The 20,539-nt window shown below is 40.2% G+C and overlaps 1 protein-coding gene across 1 annotated transcript in view; it reads left to right on the top strand.

Annotated features, from left to right (window-relative positions):
- Positions 1-19,753, top strand: part of LOC111563871 (nuclear receptor coactivator 2-like) — a 68,677-nt gene extending 48,924 nt beyond the window's left edge. The window contains 11 exon segments of the mRNA XM_055014485.1: positions 4,235-4,475; positions 4,646-4,876; positions 5,732-6,074; positions 6,159-6,324; positions 7,167-7,487; positions 10,311-10,388; positions 10,490-10,919; positions 12,010-12,238; positions 12,325-12,481; positions 12,588-12,662; positions 14,668-19,753. Of these exon segments, the coding sequence (XP_054870460.1) occupies positions 4,235-4,475; positions 4,646-4,876; positions 5,732-6,074; positions 6,159-6,324; positions 7,167-7,487; positions 10,311-10,388; positions 10,490-10,919; positions 12,010-12,238; positions 12,325-12,481; positions 12,588-12,662; positions 14,668-14,679 (2,283 nt within the window). The 3' untranslated portion in view covers positions 14,680-19,753.
- Positions 19,754-20,539: the final 786 nt, after the last annotated feature.

Here is a 20,539-nt window from a genome sequence, read left to right as displayed (position 1 = left end):
TCTACCATTTAGAGAAAATAGACTGAGGATTGGAGGATCGCTGTAAAGGACAAAGGGAGTAATGAGGAGGCTAACGGAGCAGCAGAGAGGAGAAGATGAGGGATAAATGAACTTTAATGGTCCTCAGTGGGCTAATCGAAGAGCTGTGCTGCAAAATTATACTGTGAAAGACTCAAACGTATAAGACACATACCTTTCAATGCAGATTTAAATCTGCATTGAAATGAAAACTGCAACTGTTGATGATTTTTCATGATTGAGTTAACTTCTGATTACCTTTGATTAATTAATTATTCATTTGGTCATTAAATAAATCCTGAATCTCAGCTTGACACTAACAAATGACTTGAGCTCAAAATCCAAAGACCCTCAATTTGTTAGAACATACATCTGCAAATTCTTAAATTTGAAAGCATAAATCCATCAAATCTCAGGCATTTTTGGTTAAACATACAGCTAACCTGTGAGTTATTTTATCATAGTACTTGCTGATTAATATTCTCTCAGTTCTCCCTCGGGAAAAACAGTTGCAGCTCTAGTTTCAGCTAATGGAAGCTGCCAGAGATGAATCTGTGAGAGCGTTTCTATATCCCCTGTTTAAAATGGCGTCGTGTGCACACATTTATATTAAGTGGCTTTCAGTGGTAAGCAAGTAACAAACCCAAACGCAATAATGGTTTCAGTGCTGAGACTCTCTCCATCGTAGGGTCAATGGTGTTAAAAGTGGAGCTGGTTCAGAGAGCAGTCATGCTTATTGAAAGTGCAGGTGGTTCAACATAGTTAGTCAGTTCCAGGAAGGGGCCTCATGATGATGGCTGAGCTTCAGTCTCTGGGACAAAGGCGACCTTCCTACCAGCAGTTGTGCCTCCGGGGCAGTGGAGGCTGCTGCCGGAGAGGAGGAGGGTATTCAGAGGCTCCCATCCAGGAAGGGTCTAGTGAAGGTGCCAGGAAGGTGCTTGTTCGACGGATGTTTAGCCTGTTGTAATTCTAATGATGTTCTGGCTTACCAGTGTATCTACACTGTGAGGCAAATGTTCATTATGAATAGCTACATGGAAGCAGTGAGCAGTTTAAAGGCAGGATTATGCTAATTATGAGCTACATGACTGTTGGTGCTTCAGAAGGTACGTAGCAGCTCAGTTAAACTGACTTGTGTAGCGAAGAGGCTTGAGGAATGTCAGAAGTAACCATTTTTATATCTTTACAACTTTCATTTTACACCCCTAAGGTTACACCAACCACAAAACACAACAAAAATAGGGATATATATATAAGGAATAGATCGATTATCTGCCTGACCGATTATTGAGGTCGATACTACTTTAGCTCTGATGCAGCCTCCTTTCTCTGTCTATAGTCACTCTGTGGTCTCAGCAATGTACCACCCACACTTCTAGGTGATTGGTTGCACCTCACAAATAATAGCCAATCAACACTGAAAGCTGCTGTGTTCAGACAGGGAAAAACGGTGCGTTTTCAGAGCAGAACAGCTCCAATGAATTAGCAGTGCTATATTTGGAAGGTGAGGTAGCAGATGTTGCTGAATTTGTGGTAAACACTGCAATCTTCCACAAGTATTCACAGTTACATTGCAATGTCCAAATAGTTTATTTGTTGGTGTCACTGCAGCTAGAACTCATTTTGCTGACGACAGTAGGCTAAGGCTATCGCTGTGAGGCCAACTGTCCGGCCTGTGGCTAACACTATCTGGTGCACCGCAACATGTTTCCAAAGTCAGATTACCTTTAATGATCTTTTCTAACTGACACGTCTCTCTAGCAGAGACACAGGAAAAGACCTGAAAAAACTGAGTAAAAAAAACACAAACCATCACCACAAATCAGGAAATTAGCTGCTTTCATAGGAGCTAAGGCTATGCTAATGGATGGCAGTTTAGTTAGGAGGCAGCCTCGGATTACCTTGAAACTGTGGCAGAAAAACAATAATTTCTAATGCTTTAAGCTATACACCTTACAGGGCTATGGAAGTGATAGAACATAAAGAAAAATGAAACAGAGAAGAAGAGTTTAAAAAACTTAAGGAGAAAAGGAGACAGGTAATTTTCCATCCTCCTGTAAACAGTATAGAGTATCTTAATATCCTGTGATGCTCTGACGTCTTCACTTTTATTGCTATTTTGCATATTCGGTAATAGTAATCCTTATTAATGAAGAAGCGTAATTATGAATGATAGGGTCCCTCCTATTACATCAATTATTGGTCTTTCTTGATTCCCAATAATTGGCACCAGCCCTGAACAGCCCATATCGGTCGATCCTTCCTAAAATTGGATTTTCACTGTATGGAACCTTTAAAACCAGATGAAGTCAATAACATTGATCTTTTTGTTACAGTGTAGTGTTTCTGCTGGGAAACCTTAGGTTCCGCCAACTCCCTAAACATTATTGCAGACGGCAGCAGCCTCCTCCAGCTGGACAGTGTGCTCCGCCACACTGCAAAAACTGCTCAGAAATGGCTTGAGGAACCTGACCAAGAGCCCAAGATAAAATAGCAGATCCAAAAGCATAGTTTAATCTATGTATAAGATAAGAACAATTAATCTTTATATTTCCAAATAACTACAATGCAGAGTATTTGAAATTGCACCAAAATCATTGAGTAGCACCTTTGGCAAACTATAACAGTGTCAGCAAACTTGTGTGCAGTCCTTACCGTTATAATAAAGCAAATTCTAGATTTCTTAACAGTGATCTAACATCGTACCAGACATAAAAAATGAGGCTACATATCAAAATTATGTTTGGTTTGTATTCACTGCTACTGTGTTTATGAGTACAAGATCACAAGAATCTGCTGCAGGGGTGTCACACTGCTTTGCTAGCATTAAATACTAAAGTTAGTGTGCTATAGGTCAAAGATTTAGTGTATTTACATGTTTGTAAAATAGTGATAGAGGTGGCCAGCTGGTCCTTAATCCAGTGAATAAACAAAACTGTAGGTTGTTCACCTGTGCAGAGGAGGGGAAGGATTTCCTGGGAGGACATTTGCATTTGAAATGTTGCCTTTCATACGCGTCCACATTGTATGTGTGTGTTAAACAGAGCTGCGACTGTGTGTCGTACTGTACATCACACATGACCTCGTTAGTGCTGGCAGTTTATTTTTAGCTCCTCCTCTATTCATCAGCCAAACGGCCGGAGGAAACCATCCCTGTCAGCGCTGTGTATCTGTGTGTGTGTGCTGGTGGCTTAAGTTACGCTGTATTAGTGAGGGGGGTTTCCATTTCTCTCAAAGTTGTCATCAGAAGGCAACAGCAGCCTTTACATTTGCTTTATTACTTATTTCCACCTTTTGTGCTGTGTGCTTTGGTTATTAAACAGGATGAACAATTCCTTATTCTGCTATTTTCTGCATGTTTTAGATCATGTAAACATCAGGACAGATGCAACTCTTCCTTTGAAGTGAATCTGTGGGAATATCTAAAACTTTCCACTTCATACACTTGGATATTTCAGATGTTTGCACCGGAGCTGAAAGCTTTTCTCTTTCTTTTTTTTCATCACCCAAGAGAGCTTGGTCCCTACTTCAGAAACATCTTCAAAAGCTAAAACATAATTTAAACACATGAGGTTGTCCTTTAAGTTTTCTCTGATCATGACAGTGTGTGCTTTTAATTAAGGACCACATTAAAGGTGAGAAGTCTTGGTGGTGGTTTGGGTTTAATCCCTTAACGCCTATTGTGACAAATTCACCACATACCAGTTTCATTCAGACTGCAGCCGAGACAGCGTATCCATTCCACCAATGCCAGTTTGCCCATATTCGATATGTACCTCGAAACCTTTTGCAAGCACTGGTTTCTGGTAGGACCGGTCGGAGTGGGACCTAATTATTATGTATCTGTTATTATTGTTATATATCTATGTATCTGTGTTCTATGTGTAATAGATAAATTAACAATCTCCACTTATTTTAGCATCAGTTGGAAAGCAAAAACACACAAAAAAAATTATCATTTGACAGACTTTTGACACATTTTTAAACAGGATTTGTCCTCATGAAACAGTCAGGAGAACAAAATGTGTTACCCTTCTTAAACTTCAGCAATTAATGTCATTGAAACGTCATTATCAAAGTGTTTGTCGCCACCCAGTTTAAATGTAATATTGGTGCTAATATCAGATGATGTTAACATGTTCTTTCAGTGCCATTTTATGCTATAAAATATCCATCTTCTAATCCTGTTGTGTTATTCTCATGTGGCTGATCCCAGACCAGTGAGCTGGAGGACCTGCTGGAGGACCTGCAAAGTGGCGCTCAGCAGCAGCAGCAGCAGCAGCTGTTCCCCAGTCAGCCACCAGCCAGAGGTGTGGCCTCCTCTTCATCCTCCTCTTCCTCTGTGGCCCCTGGCTCCTCTGTGGACAAACAGACCATCATCAGTGACATCCTGCAGATGACAGACAGCAGCAGCTCCCCCAACCAGCACAGAACCTTCCCTCCCATCAGCCCTGCAGGTACGTCTGCAACAGGGTGTTCAACTTAATGAGTTCTGGGTCAAAGAAATGTTCAAACTGGAGCCAATCCTCATAATCTCTGAAACAATCAAGGTATTAGATCATTGGATTTTCTAGAATTTGTATAGTACTGTAGGAGTAAGAAAACCTTGTTCCTGTTCCCCTCCCAGCAGGCTTTAATGGTTCCCGGCCAGGCCAGCCGACTCAAGGTGCTCCTCCAATCAGGAGCCTGTCTCTGGACAACAGTATGGGTCCCAACCCCAACACCGCCAGGCCTTTCCCCCCTCAGCACAGGAACAACAGCCCCTACTCCTTACTGCAGCAGCAGCAGCAGCAGCAGCAGCAAAGCATGATGGGAACCCATGCCGGCATGGCCAACCAGGCTGCAATGGCCAACACAGGTGAGGCAGAACGAGAAACACAACATCCTGCCAAATACTGTGCTGTATCTTCAAGTGTCGCATCTTTTTCTTGCTGCTCCACAAATGGGGTCACTTCATGTAACTGAAAGTTATATTGGCATGGAGTTTTATTTATGGGAGATCCTGATAGTTAACCTTCTGAACCCCAACCAGTTTCTGACGGTTCTTAGTGTCGTTGGGCTCTTTTTTCACTACAAGATAAAGTCCTGCACATTTATGAAAACGGCACAAATATGATTAGAGGTAGAGAGAGCTTAAACATGTCTTTTTGGTTAAAGTGCCATAAATCTTTCAAAAAATGAAAACCAAAAGTTTACTTTCATTATCTATTATGCAAAAAACAAAGTAAACATCTTTAATCAACATATACAACACGTTTTTAAGACGTGTTACAAATACTGCAAAAAAAAAATCTTAATAATATTTGTAACACGACTGTTGGTCACAGCTGAGTCACTATTTGGTTCTGAGTTGCACTGAGGGGTGCTGAATTTTTAGTTTATTAAAGCATCTGGTTAATGCATACGTGTTATTTTGGGTAATTTTAAAATGAGACATGAAGATGGTCACAATTTTTGCACTTCAATTTGGATCAATTTGCGCACATCACAGATAAGTACAACGGCTGTCAAAAAGTTGAAAATCTGATAATTTTATATAGTATGTGACTGATAAATGGTGTAATTTTGACTATTAAAAAAAAATCTTTGTTACTGGTGGGTTTTGGGTTTCAGAGAGTTAAATAGAACAGATAATAATATGCGGATAATAATATGTTGTTGGCTCAAAATGGAAAGAAATGAAAAAACTGATTCTTTTTCTCCCCCAAACCAGGCATGCGGTCCTCCATGCAGCAAGGTTGGTGTCCCCAGGGGCCCATGGGGGGCACCGCGGGGCCGATGATGGCCCAGGGAGTCGGACCTGGTCGCATGGTCCCTAACATGAACGCTGCGCTGCCTACAAGAGGTCCGTCTGGATCCAGAGCCATGGTCAACATGCAGATGATGGGCAATGGTAAGAAGAAACAAAATAACAGAAACTCTCAAACACTGACATCAGCTTCCATCAAATCTTTCACTGATACTAAGTTTATTTCCTCCCGGTAACAAGCTCCGACCAATCAGACTGCTCCGTGGCCAGACCGAATGATGATGGATCATTATGGAAACCAAAGCAGGTATGGCTTTCATTCCACCATAAGCCATAAAGGAAGTGTCAGCAGTAGACTCGAGTTTGACAATAACACCAAGTTTCCTTCCAGGCCACCGTACGGCGTCCCCCAGGAGGATGGGATGGGCTGTTGTACAGGGCCGGAGGGCCAACCAGATGAAGGGGCTCTGTTGAACCAGTTGTGCTCAGTGTTGAAGGACTATGAAGGTCTGGAGGAAATTGACAAGATGTTGGGAATCCCTACGCTGGCAGGACAGGTGAGCATCTTCAAACCAACCAATGGATTCACCATGGCTGGGAACGAAAGGAAACCTTTATGAAAAAGTGTTCGTACAGACATTTAACTCTTTAATCCTCTGAACCCCCAAGCCCACCTTTAAAAGGCACTTTTTCTTAAAAAAAAAAAACACAAAAAAACACCAAAACTACACCATTTGTCAGAGCCAGAACCTGTGAACACTGACACATGTATCTCAGTTTTGTTGGAGAAATTTAACAAATCTAAACTTAAAATTTAGCTATTTCATCATAATACTTTTTGTCTACATGTCTTATTTAGAAAATGTATTAAAAATAAAATAAAAAACATTCACGTGACTGAAATTTCAGAGTCTGTTTGACTGAACTGCAGGCTGTGTAAGAAAGTAGAAAATATCAATAGTATGTACAGCCGCCATCTTTTCTGTCAGTTTTGCTGACACCTTGGAAAAATGTTGCTCATGTTGATTGAATTTTTTTTAAATTTTTGGTAAAAGAAATAATCTAAGAAGTTCAACTTTTGCTTTTTTAATGGCATTATTAGTTTGTTATACTGCACAGACATTTTTGAGTTCTCTCTACCTCTAGCCACGGCTGTGCAGGTTCAATAGAGGTGAAGACCTTTAGATTGCAGTGAAAAATGAGTTCAGGAACTGCTTGGGGTTCAGAGAGTTAATCTAGTTCCTTTTCCTACTTTCTATTTTATAAAATCATAGATAACGTGTTTTGGATTTGATGACTATAAAGAAAGTCATTGGCACTGATCCACTATGCCTCCATCCTGCCTGAAGAACTCCACGATCCTTTAAACTAATGTTTTCTCTCTGTCACCTCCCTGCAGGGTCCTCTGTCGGACCAGGACCAGTTCTTGGGCTCCTCGGACCCGGCGGCCGGCATGAAGCCTCCCCTCTACAGTCAACACTACGGCGGCCCGCCGGGTTACGGCGGCATGCCTCCTGATGGCGGCTACCACGGCCCCTCCATGGGCGGCCACATGGGGCCTCAGAGAATGGCTCCTGCCGGCTACCCCCCAATGATGAGGATGGCTGGTGGCGCCGGGCCCAGACCAGCTGGCATGAGGCCGGGGGGGCCCGGTCCGATTGTCCCCTCGCAGCCCAACAACCTGAGGCTGCAGCTGCAGCACAGACTCCAGAACCAGCTGGTAGGTGGCACCAGAAGTTTGTTTTGTAATGTGTGAGTCATGTACGAGTTGTGCTGTTGCTAACGTTACTGGTGGATAATCTGTTAACGATGGAAAAATTTCTCAGCAGGAAGCTTATATTTAACTAAAATGACAGAATTCCACATTTTTTTGGCTCAGGACTGTAAGGGATGTTTGCTGCTGGTCATTAGAGCAAATTTACATCTAAACTTTCCAAGTCAAACTATGTTCAAACTCAGTGTGAGCAGTTATGAATGCTCAAAACTGTCTCCAAATTGGAAAGTAAATCAGTTGCTTCTTTATCTAAGCATTAATCACTTCCACTTTGTTGTTTGGATTATTTATAAAAGAGACAATGTTGTGCTTTGGTGACGTCTGTAGCAAAAGAAGTTCACATTTTAAAAAGTTTTATCGAACGTAGAACAAAAGATTCAAGAACTTCAGTGACGTCTGATGTTTGGTATTCAGTTTTGGTAAACAGAATAACTTCACAGATACTAAGTTAGTGGGGATGAATGCTGTTCCAGTAAGTTTTCATCCAGCGTTGTCACACTTAAGCCAGAGTGACAAGCTGTATTCTAACTTTCTCAAAATGAATCCTGGTGGAAACCTTGCAGTGAAATGGTGAAAATCCAAAAACACACACAAGAACGGCTTAGAAAAGAACATTTTACTTTTTGGGATACATGTTCTCTTGTATCACAGCTGATTATAGATGATTACAGACATTTATGGGGAGGCTGTTTCCTTATTTATGCCTGAATGTGATCATAAATGCAATTCTTATCACTTCCTTCCTGTAAATAAAAACAGTTACAGAAAATTCAGTCACATCTTGACACGCCAGGCTTCCTTGTTTTCAACCATTCAACCATTAGACCTTTTGAGACACTCAAATTTTAAGTCTGTTTTTGCCGAGTTTTAGCCCCATGTGAAATATGTATTTTACATTTACAGATTTATTTTTTAATTGCGACTGATGCAGCAGAGTAGACAGGCAGGCCAACAGGGTTCAGTGGGTTTAAACAGCAGCAGAGAGAAAGGAACAAACGTGTTTCAGATTTCTGGCTTCATCAGCGATTCCCTGCTGCCGAGACACTTAACAATGAACACACACACACACACACAGATTCATGCAGTTGCTCAAAGATGATTGCATACATGCTCTGTACCTTTGGTGACTGGCCGTTAACACAGTGGAGCGTCTCTGAAGAGCTCATGATGTTCCTGCTGTCTTTACACAAGAGGATTATATCTTTATTGATATATGCTTTTTGTTTCTGAGAATGTTTTTACTTTCTCTGCATGTATTTTATTGTAGTGTGTTCATGTCTACATATTTGTTCTTTAAGCAGCTCGTCCCGATATGTAGAAATAAAAAAAAAAATGAGTGAAAATTAGTGTTCAGGTCCAGGCTGCCACCTGGTGGAGAGTTGAGGGGAAACAGCTTGTAAATATCTGCCAAAATAGCAGTGTGTTCACATGTGAGACATGGCTTTTGCACTTCCATGTTTTCAGTTCAGTCTTTAAGAAAACTCCAAGTAAATATAAAATTTGTCAATTTAAAGGCTCTGAAATACTCACAACAAAATGTTGAGCTACTTAGAGAATGTGTCCATCGTTTCAAACTTATCTGAGGCAAAAATGCAGCTGTAACACATATTTAAACACCAAAAACATGTCGATGTTAGCAATGTAGAATTTGATTTAACTCAAGTTGGCTTCAGAGCTACTACCAAAAACGTCATTTCTTGTCTGTTGTGTCCAGTAGATAGATAGATAGATAGATAGATAGATAGATAGATAGATAGATAGATAGATAGATAGATAGATAGATAGATAGATAGATAGATAGATACTTTATTAATACCCAGGGAAATTCAAAGTGTTCAGCAGCTTACATACAACAACAGGCAGGTTCGTAATATTAATATTGAAGGTTAATATATACTCTTAAAAAACTTGCCGTACAATACCATGAACAAAACACTTCTAGTTTTAAAATCTATAGAAAACTAGTTGTATTAAAAGTCAATAAACAGTATTTACACCTTTCAAGGCATCGTGATTTAAGTGGTTATAAGTGAGTTTGACAGGTAATACGAAAACATTTGTCGTAAACTAAATAAGGTGCATAGACGTTCTACAATCACATTGGATCAGTCCCACTGTGATCATGACTGCGACCCCCTCAGCCACTCAGTGGAGCGTTGTACAGTCTGAAGGCCAGAGGGACAGAAGAGTTCCTGAGCCTGTTGGTGGAGCAGGTCAGAGACAGCAGCTTAGAGCTGAACACACTCCTCTGACTCATCACAGTCATGTGCAGAGGATGCTGGGTCTTGTCCAGGATGGAGAGAAACTTCTCCAGGGTTGTTCTCTCTGCTACTGAAACCAGAGAGTCCAGCTCTGTGTCCACCACTGAGCCAGCTCTCCTCACCAGTCTGTCCAGTCGTGCAGCGTCCCTCTTTTTAATGCTTCCTCCCCAACAAACTACAGCATAAAAAAAGAGCACTGGACACATATATGCATCCATAATAGTAATAATAAAGTCCCTTCGCTAAAATAATTTCTTACTAATCTGACTACAATACTTTGATACCAAGCGGAGCAACATCTGATGATTTTGCAACAGAAAATTAGAAATTAAAGGCACAAAAATAAACAGAAAATGCTCAAATGCAAATCGACACTGTGTTTAATACACAGATTATACCTGAGATTAAACCTAGCACATTATATTTTTAATAGCTAAATGTACGTTGGCCTCCATAAATTCTAAACTCCATAATAAATCTGGTTGTCGTTTTGCTGTTTCTTGTGTAGAACCGTCAGCCAGTGGTGAACCAGATGGGCGGAGTGTCCAATATGAATCTACCTCTAAGGTCTAATGTACCAAACCAGGTCAGTCTGCCGTCTCTGTGATGTCATCATGAAATATTCTCAGCATCAGTCGAGCTCCTTTCCTCGGGTAGATTCACCTGATTGTGTGTTTCGTCCTGCAGGGAACCTTCAACGCCCAGATGCTGGCGCAGCGTCAGCGCGAGTACCTCAGCAACCACCTCCGTCAGCGCCAGCAGCAGCAACATGTGCATCAGCAGCGCGCCATGATGATGCGGACTCAGGGCATCAACATGCCGCCCAACATGCCCAGTGGGGGCGCCGCTCCCACGCCGATGCCCATGGGCGGCACCAACCCACGGCTCCCGCAGGGCAACCCGCAGCAGTTCCCCTACCCGGCCTCCAGCTACGGTACAGGCCTGCCCTCTCCTCCACCTCCTCCTCCTCATCCCAGCTCCTCCAGCCCCTTCTCCTCCCCTCTCTCCCCCAGCCATCATCTGGCTAGCCAGGGCATGATGGGAAGTGTAGGCGGGCAGTATGGCAGCGTAATGAGTCCGCCATCACAGCACAGTACCTTCCAGTTCAGCAGTTCAGGTATTTTGTTTAAGCGCAGCAGCGACGCCTCAATGGTCTGTGTGTGCTTCGTGGAGGATGTAGTTGCTTTCTGTTTTTGTGGTGGCGGTGGTCGAGTGCCGTCTTTGTCTGAAGGCTTCTGTAAGTTGTCTGGTTGTGGTTCAAGGTTGCATGACTAAATCATTTGTTGCTTTGTTTTCATGTGCAAATCAACAAGGTTTCTGCTTTTATCCTCTAATTAATCAACTAGACTCTTTCTTTGACTATGATTGTAACACTGTCATCAGCCAGTCAGTAGGAAACAGCAGTGGGGGGACTGAACATTGCTCCTTTTTTGTTGTCTTTGTGAACATCATGTGTCTTCTGTCAGTTTTGTTGTAAATGTGCACCTAATTTCATTTAAGATAAAAGATTCTTTTTGACTTTTCAGATGATTGTTCAAGTTGTGAAAGAAGAGACAGAATTATATTTTGGTTGTATTGACAAAGAAACAAGCTTGCTGATGTGGAGAGTTGAATTATTTTTTCTCTGTTACTGGTTTGTCTTTTAGTTGTAGGGCCGCTATAATCAGGAACTGAATGTCTAAACAAAAATTTTACAGATTTTCTAGATGTCGGCAGTAGCTTTTTCGCAATATTTCTTCTCACTTAGAGGTAGAGCTGAATGATTAATCGATTTAAAATCAAAATTATGATTTCAAACAATTTGCAATTAGAAAATTCCAAAGACTGCAATGTAGTGTAGATGTAATGCAGCGTGTTTGACCCAAGCTTTAAACTATTCTGCCACTGGTTTTACAAATTCATGCCGTCGTCCTCGTGTGATACTCCATGGCATTTTAAATCAAACTTTAAAAAATAAATAAAATAAACAAATATCTGTCAAAAAAATGCAGTTAGATGCAAGATTAGGCAAGATCATTCCCATTTGTCCTAAACTCAGAGTTCATTTTGCTCAAATCTCCACCTAATAGGGACCTGAGAGTAGTGTTTGGTAGAAGCTGTGTAGTTTAACAGCTATAAGTGGAAACTTACTTGGTTTTCAGTGTTGGTGTGTGCGTGTTTGTGTTGTCGTATTATCTTAGGACCCTCTTATCTGCTCACACCTCCAGGAATGAGCCAGCAGCAGCAACACCAGGATCCGGTTTCATGCTTCCCGTGTGGGGCCGCCACCCCGCAGAGCCCCCTGCTGTCCCCCAGGATGGGGCAGGGTCAGAGCCCTATGCTGCAGCAGAACCAGGCCCAACCCCAGGGTCCGAACCAGGGAGGACCCCCCGGCTACCAGCCCGCTGCCGACCTCAACGGATGGCCTCAATCAGCCAACATTTCCACCAGCAACAGGTAATGGCAGAGTGACAGCTCACTTGCGTTATGTCTTTATCTGAAAAAGCTTTACGCTCTCTTTGACTGAGCTGGTCTTCTTTCAGTGTGTACCCCCAGCAGTCCCAGTCTCAGTACTCCACACAGCCCAGCGGAGGAATGTACGGCGGCAGCAACAGCATGAACCTGGGAGTCGCCATGGCCGGCAACGGAGGCAACATGAACCCTATGTCAGGACAGATGAGCTCCATGAATACAGAGCAGGTGAAAAAAGACACGATTCCAGATGAGCTGAAACGGTTAATCTGGTTTCTGCTTGACTGTATCCTCATAACACTTATTCAGGATCACTCATTTTATTTCTCTGTAGGTGACTGACAGCAGCCTGATCCTGGAGCAGCTCGCAGGAATTGACATGTTGACACAAGATGGAGAAGCAGGTTCTGTGAGTGAAACCTTGTTGTTCTTTCCTAGATTAACTGCTTTATTGGTCAAATGAATGGACACAAAGTACAAGAGGAAACAGAAGTAAATTGACTGTTTAACTACTAGGTATGTGTAAAAGAGCAAGTTGAAAGTGAACCTGACCTCTAGTGCAAAATAAAAGTGAACAAAGTGTAGGGCAAATACAGTTATTTAAAATAAATACAGAGTTATGGACACCTTTTGTACTTGAGGTAGGAGAACAGAGAGCAGCATCTCTGGGATGTATTATAAACAGCATTTACAAATGTACAGTGGGAAAAAGTTATATAGAAACATGAAAATTAGCTGTGAAATGACTGTCACGTGTTCCACTGGGATGTAGGAACGCTGTTCTAGTTTATCCCAGCTTAGTGTAATGTTTAGCCTTAAATACATGGCTTGACTCTAGAGAAAAATACTACAGAGAAAAATTGAAGCTTACACACCATAAACTAGTCTGTTATGTGCCTAGTCATTGTATATAATATACAGGAAAGTCACCTTCATTAACATTGGTGTACCTCAGGGCTCTGTTTTAGGTCCTGTTTAGTTTTCAGACTACATGCTACAACTTGGCCACTTCATACTTGGTATTTCCATCCTGTCAGTTGGTGAAGACAAATTATTTCAGCTTTCAGCCCTATTTAAATTTAAGTGCTTCACTGAAAAATGCCTTTCTTGACTGGAAAGGAAAAAATCTATTTAGTATCTTGGTTCTGACTCGCTATACATAATCTCAGTTATTTTAAAAACCTGAGTAAATTTACAAAAACCTGGTGATTTCTTGTGACAAACTAAAGGTGTCATTCATTAATTCATTAGGTGCTGCCTATAGCTATACAAGAAAAAGACAAATTGTTATTGCCCTTCACGAAAAGCTTCCTTTTTATAATCTACATGGAGTCACACAAGACTATGGGAAGTTATATGGGCAAAATAATAAACAGATAAGCAAAATGACTACATGTTTTCACCCCTTAAGTATTTATTTTTTTCAACTTCAGCCCGAAAAACATTTCAAATCAGTCAGTAATAGCTACTAACTTCAGGGTTTACAGATCAGAAACACTTAGGAGAATTTTGTAATACAGTAAGTGTCATCCTCATCATCAAGCTCGAGTAAGATTTGAAAAACTGATATTAAACTGTAAGAAAAGATAAACTTTACTGATCCTTCAATGAGGAAATTCGTGTTACAGCAGCTGGATACACATAAAGCAAAAAGAAAACCCAACAGGGCTTAAAGAATACACGTGTGTGTGTGTGTGTGTGTGTGTGTGTGTGTGTGTGTGTGTGTGTGTGTGTGTGTGTATATATATATATATATAAAAATAAATACAGGTATGGCATGGAGGGTAATGTACCCACAATTCTGTTTTTGCAGTGAAAAAAAACGGTATTGCCAGAAAAGACCAGCGGTAAACATGATGTTTTTAGACATGAAGGTCTGTAAGAGAACAGTGTTGTATCTTGTTGATTGATCTGAAAGAGCTGTAAATGGAGAACGTGGTTTTAGATTTTTTTCCTTGGGTTGTACAGGAGCAAACTTTGATTGTTTGCAAGGAGCAGTAGGAAAAAAAACAACGATGTGACACCAGAAGAGCTATAAGGAAAAGAACGTTCCAGAGTAAATACCAGCATCATGACGAGTCGGTGACGCAGATGTTACTGAACCAGTTCTAGAAATTCTCCACTGTAGCTCCGCCCAGTCTGATCCAACGTCAGTGCGACACATGTTTACTTGATGGTCTTTTCATTTAATATTCCACACGGTTTGTGTTTTAATAATAGATACAGCCTGATCTCTACCCAGGGACCTGCAGAGTGGAAACAGTAAAACACATACGTTATGTCAACACCTCAGCCTAGAGTCTTCTCATTGCAAAGTGTGAACAATTATTACACCTTTTCTTCCACCACATGCACATTTCTCTTCCAATGAGTTCCGTTGATGCTTACTGTGCTTCTGGTTTTCTCTTTTGCAGAACTTCTGCTGACCGCTGCTGCGGCTGAGACAAGGTAACGCAGAAACTCGTTCAAAAACACTGACACCTGAAGTATGAAGGAGTTGACGAAAACACTGCCCCTCTATCACACCAGCCAACTCAGAGGCACTACAGACAGCCGGAGGACATCGGAGACACGTCAAAGCTTCAGAGCTGCGTTCAGAGCCGCTTCACATTTTATGCAAACAGTCAGAAATTACAGGGAAACTGCCATCTGAACCATCCTGACAGCAAACGCACAACGGGAGGATAATCACACACACAAAAGAGAAATACTGTGCCACTGCTGATTCAGGGACACATTTTAGTTTTTCACTGTAGCTCATGCTTTTTCTTCATACTAATTACTCAATATGTGTTCTATTTATCTGTTTATCCTACATGGAATTCAAACAACAATCAAGTTAAGGCTGCTCCAAAAAAAAAAAACGAATAGATTCATATTCAGCGAGTAAAAGAGTGTTAAAAGGTGTTCTGTGTAGCATTTGAAACATAGAAATCACATTAACCTATTAAAGCCTGGTTTCCCCTGAAAGTAAAATCACTTTCAGTATGTATTTTAAGATAAATTCAGCCTAATTTATCTGAAAATGTTGGGATCTCCCCAAAAAAATTTAATTAAATTTTGTGTTTAAACAGTTGTTCCTTTCAAAATATTAATTTGTAATCATCAGTAGTGCTAACAAGGTTTATACATTAGTATAATTAACCATTGAGTAGAAGTAAAAAAAATTACATCTTTGTATCTCTATGTGGAGCTTTTGTCTCCCCCTTCTGGCTGTGAGAGTAATTACAGCATCTTTTCCGCTGCAGTTTTTCAGCTGTGTTAAGCCAATCATGGCTGATGTAAAACTGCAGTAATGTCACCTCAGAAAGCAGATTTAAAACTACTGACTACTAAAATACAGACAATTTTACCTTTATTATCACTGTATGATCCCATTTAGCAACAAGATGAACATAACAGATGTTTATTTACATGTAAATATTAGAATAATTTCAAGAAAACACGCTTTTTTAAAGATACGTTGCTGGCACGTATTCGTAAAGTCAAAGACTGTAAAAGAAGAAACATAAATCGGGAAGCACGTCTTTTTTCAAAATGCTACATACAGCACCTTTTAGAAAACAAGTAGTTTTCTGTCCCTGGAAACTCGCTGCAGTAAAACCTGAAACGTCTCTATCAGCCCCAGGTTGTTTTCCATGAACTCACACACTGTTTGCTGTTCGAATGTCTCTGGTCACATGAATGTATCCTAAAGTTTTACACCTCCAGCTGTGATCCTCTGAACCCTCTGAGGCGGCGTATGTACGATAGAGAAACTTTTTATTTTGTGAAACTGAACTAAACAGTTTGGCAGGAGAACGGTTGACAAGCATAAATGAAACCTCTGGAGTTTATCTTTTACGGTTCCGTTCTGGAGCCCAACTGAAGATGACAATGATGAAGTTTATGGAGGAAAATATTTACAGTTTATTTATAGTTTTGAAGAAGTTTTAGAGATTATTTGAATGACACATTTAAAAAAAATCAATGATATATATCTTTAAGGAAATCTCTGAAAATGGTACATGTTGATGTCGATTTTAAAATTAATATATTTCAACTGCTGTAGTTACGGGGCCTGCACCCCTCTTTAATGACTTTTGAATGAAGGTGAATGTGTATAGATAGTGTACATAGATTTTTAATGTCCTTTCCCTCTAAGTGGTATTGTAAAGCAGCAGCTTGGAGTTTAGTTCCATAAACATTTGTCAGGGAGCAGAAATATATCATTGGTTAAACTTAGCAGCGGCTGGTCTGCTAATTATACAGGTAATTGGCTCAAATGAAAAGCTTAAAATGTAAACTAAAAATTTAACTATCCTAAACTGATTTGTGCAACGTCCTTGCTAGTCAGGAAGCTAGCTAACTGACTTTATTAGCGGGAAATCAAGAAGTTGTTGCCATTTTGCTGCAAATATTTTAAATCAAAAGTTCAGCTGAGGTAACTAACTAGCCTAGCTAACTTAGCATCAGTTTTCTGGTTACGCAGAAATAATGATTAGGCTGTTTTCCACTCCAGGAACCACCTCAAGAACCTCTTCCAGGGCTGTTTTCAGCGATAGAATAACCTTAAATACCTAATTCAGTTTAGGTACTTTTGACCAACCCTGTCAGACTCGATAATGACTCATTAAAGACCGCAGTTGAGTAGCAGTTTCCTCTCTAATGTCACCATCAACTATGTAGAATTCACACTAACACAAATCCATTGTTCTATTTCTAATGTGCTTAAAGAACTGGAGTTACATCCAGTAAACAATATTAGTTTTGAAAAGCCTGAGCCGACCTGAAAACAGAACTTCACACCTTCCTGAATGTCCTGCAGTGGAAATGCTGCCTGTTATATTCCTTTTATTAGCCTTTAGCACTTTTTAGCCTTCTTGGTTTCCTCCTTTATCCAGGAATAAAATATCTATAGCCATGAAATTTGGTACAGACAAAATGACTTTTAGATTTGGATGAGCTGTTTGGTGCTTATTAGCGAAGGTTAGCATGTTAACATGCTAAGCTAGGTGAGGCATTTTAATTTAATTTCAACAAGTCAACTCAGAGTGCTATACATGAAATATTAAAAGCATCAAGAGAAACATTTCAACACAATTAAAAGAGATGAACAGAATTAAAAAGTAGAAGTTGCAGTGCAGTTTAAGAAATTCAGAGGCTAACAGGTTCGGTTTAAAGAAAGACCGAAGCAAACTGAAAAGTCTTCAGCCTTTTCTTAAAAGTTGCAGCAAACATCAGCATTGTTCACACATCTGTTTAGCTCATTAGCAAATGTTAGCATGACAGGGTTAAATATCAGCATGTTAGCATTAGCGTGAGCAGCGTCTTCGGTTTTGTTTGACTAACTTTCAGGCCAAACTTGCCAGGAACTTTTTTGCTTGCTGAAATTTAACCAATGAGATTATTTTTGCCTCCAAAGCAGCTTCGCCTCCGAAAACAAAAACTTGTGCTGAACTAATGAAACTCCAATGCTACTGCCGCTTCCTGGTTGCGATGTGCCGACCTGCAGGACTTTGTGGTATTGGTCTTTGATGGTGAATGAGTGGAAATGGCTCCAATAAACACACTAGTTGCTAATGAAAGAGGAGGCGATTCTTTACGATCCAGACTTATACAGATTTTCACACACTGGAGCATTCAGGAATAGTTTCACCTGAATCAGTCTGAAAGGTGCTGTTCAGTAGGTGCTTTCTCGTAGCTTGTAATTGTGAACAAAACTGAGTCGATTCCTTGATTCTCCTTTCATGTTAAATCTGTTAAACACACTGTAAAGACGAAGAAGAAAACAAAAAATTTCCTTCGTATCTTGCAACTTTGACTGCAGTAAATCATCCTCCGGTTCACTAGCTTGTTGTAAAATCCCAAAGATGTTAAACTCTAAGATGAAGCCGCAGATACTTTCTGAAAGGCAGACATTACGGCTTGTCGAATGATTTCTCTTGATTTTGACACACACTGAAGATTTTTCTCTTGATTCGTAGATGTATATTTTATCAACTGCAAAAATACTGCAATTCCTGTAAGTACCTTAAGACGCTGAAGACGTTAGCATAATGCCTTAGCTCTGTGATTCTCTGTCTGGTATGTTAACTGTGAGGTTTACAGGTGTTTTTATTTCTGTCACACACTGCTGACACTCTAAGAATTAGACGCTTTTTAGGTTTTTCTCCCGAGAAGCAGCGAACTGCGTGTCAACTCCTGGAAATTACACTTTTACTGTTTAAAATAGGCGATTATTTACTTTGTAGTTACACTGTTTTGCTGTTTTTTAAGAATATCTCTGATTAGAAGAGTGTTTTTGGTTTTCAAAAGGGGCATTAAATGTTTTTTTTAATTACTTTTTTAGCACATCCTTTAGAGCATGAATGCAGGACCATGTTGCTACTGAAGAGAGGCATCGTAACCCTCATGAAATTCAATACTAAACCACGTTTGAAAATGCAATTTTCCACTGGGAAAATCACCACAATAGGGAGTCGGACATTGTTTACATTATTTTGATGCTCGTATTCAGTCACTTCCTGCATCAACACCACATATTTTCCTTGCTGGCTTATTTTTAGAATCGTAAAGAAGGATTTTTAACCTTTCCTTACCAAAGTTCTCAAATGCTAGATATTGTTTAGACACAGATGTGAGATGAATTGGTATAAAATCTGCAAAATTCTGATACAATTCGGGAAATATCAGGTTAAATATCTCACAGAGCTGCGGAAATATTTATGGAAATATTTAAAAAATATAACTTTACAGTAAGACCCACATCCAAAATGCCATCTTTCTTTTTTTTGTTCACTAAATGAAGAAAAAAAAGGGCAATGCTGCTCTTATTTTACATCAGATCATCTCATTTTTCTGATTTAAAGCCAGTTTGGTCAGATTTTATTCGATCACCACAAACAAATCAGCAAAACAACGATGCCAGCTTTTAGGGTTAAGTGTCCCTTGGTGGGGATAAATGTTCAGATTCTAAAATCAGAAATGTTTAAATCCTACTTGATCTGCATGAAACAGTGACACTAGGAGAAGAAAACTTTATCCAGAAGTCGTCAACTTCTAGATTTTTATTCTTTCCTGCAGTTTTCTATAACATATATACACCTTTTGCCCCTTTTAGAATCATTTCACTGGAGAGAGGCCGCTGTAAATAAAAATCTGGAGGCTCTTTTCCACTTCTGAAATGCGTCTGACCTCCTGAAACGGCGAGCGTTTGACGGCACACTAGTAAACCAGCGCAATACTGGAACGTCGGCGTTCACAGACTTGCAGCTTATTAAGAGATTTTTGTTCTTTTCTTTTATTTGAAGTATCCTCTCTGCTGTGATGTTCATATTAAACATCTCAGCAGCGACAAAATCCAGCACGTTCAGTTTCTTCAGAGTGTGAGTGTTTCATTATGCAGAAGTCCGGACGTTCACACCCTTTATGCAAGCTGTCAACTCTAACGTTGCTTTTGCCAATGCTGCTTGTTAATTTATGATTCATGCCACTGTAAATAAATTATTTTTATTGAGACGGAATGTGTCTGTTTTTTTTTTTTTATTCCAATCATCTCACTCACTTGTGCAGTTCTCTTTATTCACCAGCAGGGGTCGACTTTTTCCTTTTGTTGAATTAAATATTGTCAGAGCTTCAAAAACTCTAATAAATCTACTTATTACTTTTTAGATACCAGAATAAACATAATAATAACATGACAAATGTCATTTAAAGATGTAGAAGATTGTTTTTTTGTAGGTTTTTGTCCATATATGACCTCTTTCTGCCACAGTTTTCGAATGCAACATACAATTCACTCCTAATCCCAAAACTTTGACCCATAATTTTAACACTTGTTTTTGCTATTCTGGGTAAATTTCCATCCTTTAGCCTCCTCAGCTGAAGTGATCCAAGCCGGATGCTATTCAGACACACAAAACTTTCTCTTAGCTTCAACCTGGATTTCAAAAGTTTCTAAATTTACCTATAAAACCAATCAGTGCACTGAGGATACCGTCCCATTCCTGCTCCACAATGCCATGACACGCCTGGAGAACCCTAACACCTATGTGAGGATACTGTTCATTGACCTGATCTCAGCCTTTAACTCTGTCAACAAGCTGCTGTCACTGGGCCTGGACGGCCACCTCTGTAGCTGGATTAAGGACTTCCTCACTAAAGGCGCTTTTCCACTAGCACCTACTTGGCTCGATTCGACTCGACTCGACTCGGTTTAGGTCATTTTCCATTACAACTGAGTACCACCTCATCGTGAAGGCATCATAGTTAGCATAGATGCTAACTAGCTAGCTTATTGTCTGC

The sequence above is a fragment of the Amphiprion ocellaris genome, chromosome 10 (genome assembly GCF_022539595.1).
Source record: "Amphiprion ocellaris isolate individual 3 ecotype Okinawa chromosome 10, ASM2253959v1, whole genome shotgun sequence".
NCBI classification, from domain to species: Eukaryota; Metazoa; Chordata; class Actinopteri; family Pomacentridae; genus Amphiprion; species Amphiprion ocellaris.
The sequence above is the reverse complement of the archived record's forward strand: the minus strand, read 5'-3'. Positions and strand labels throughout refer to the sequence as shown.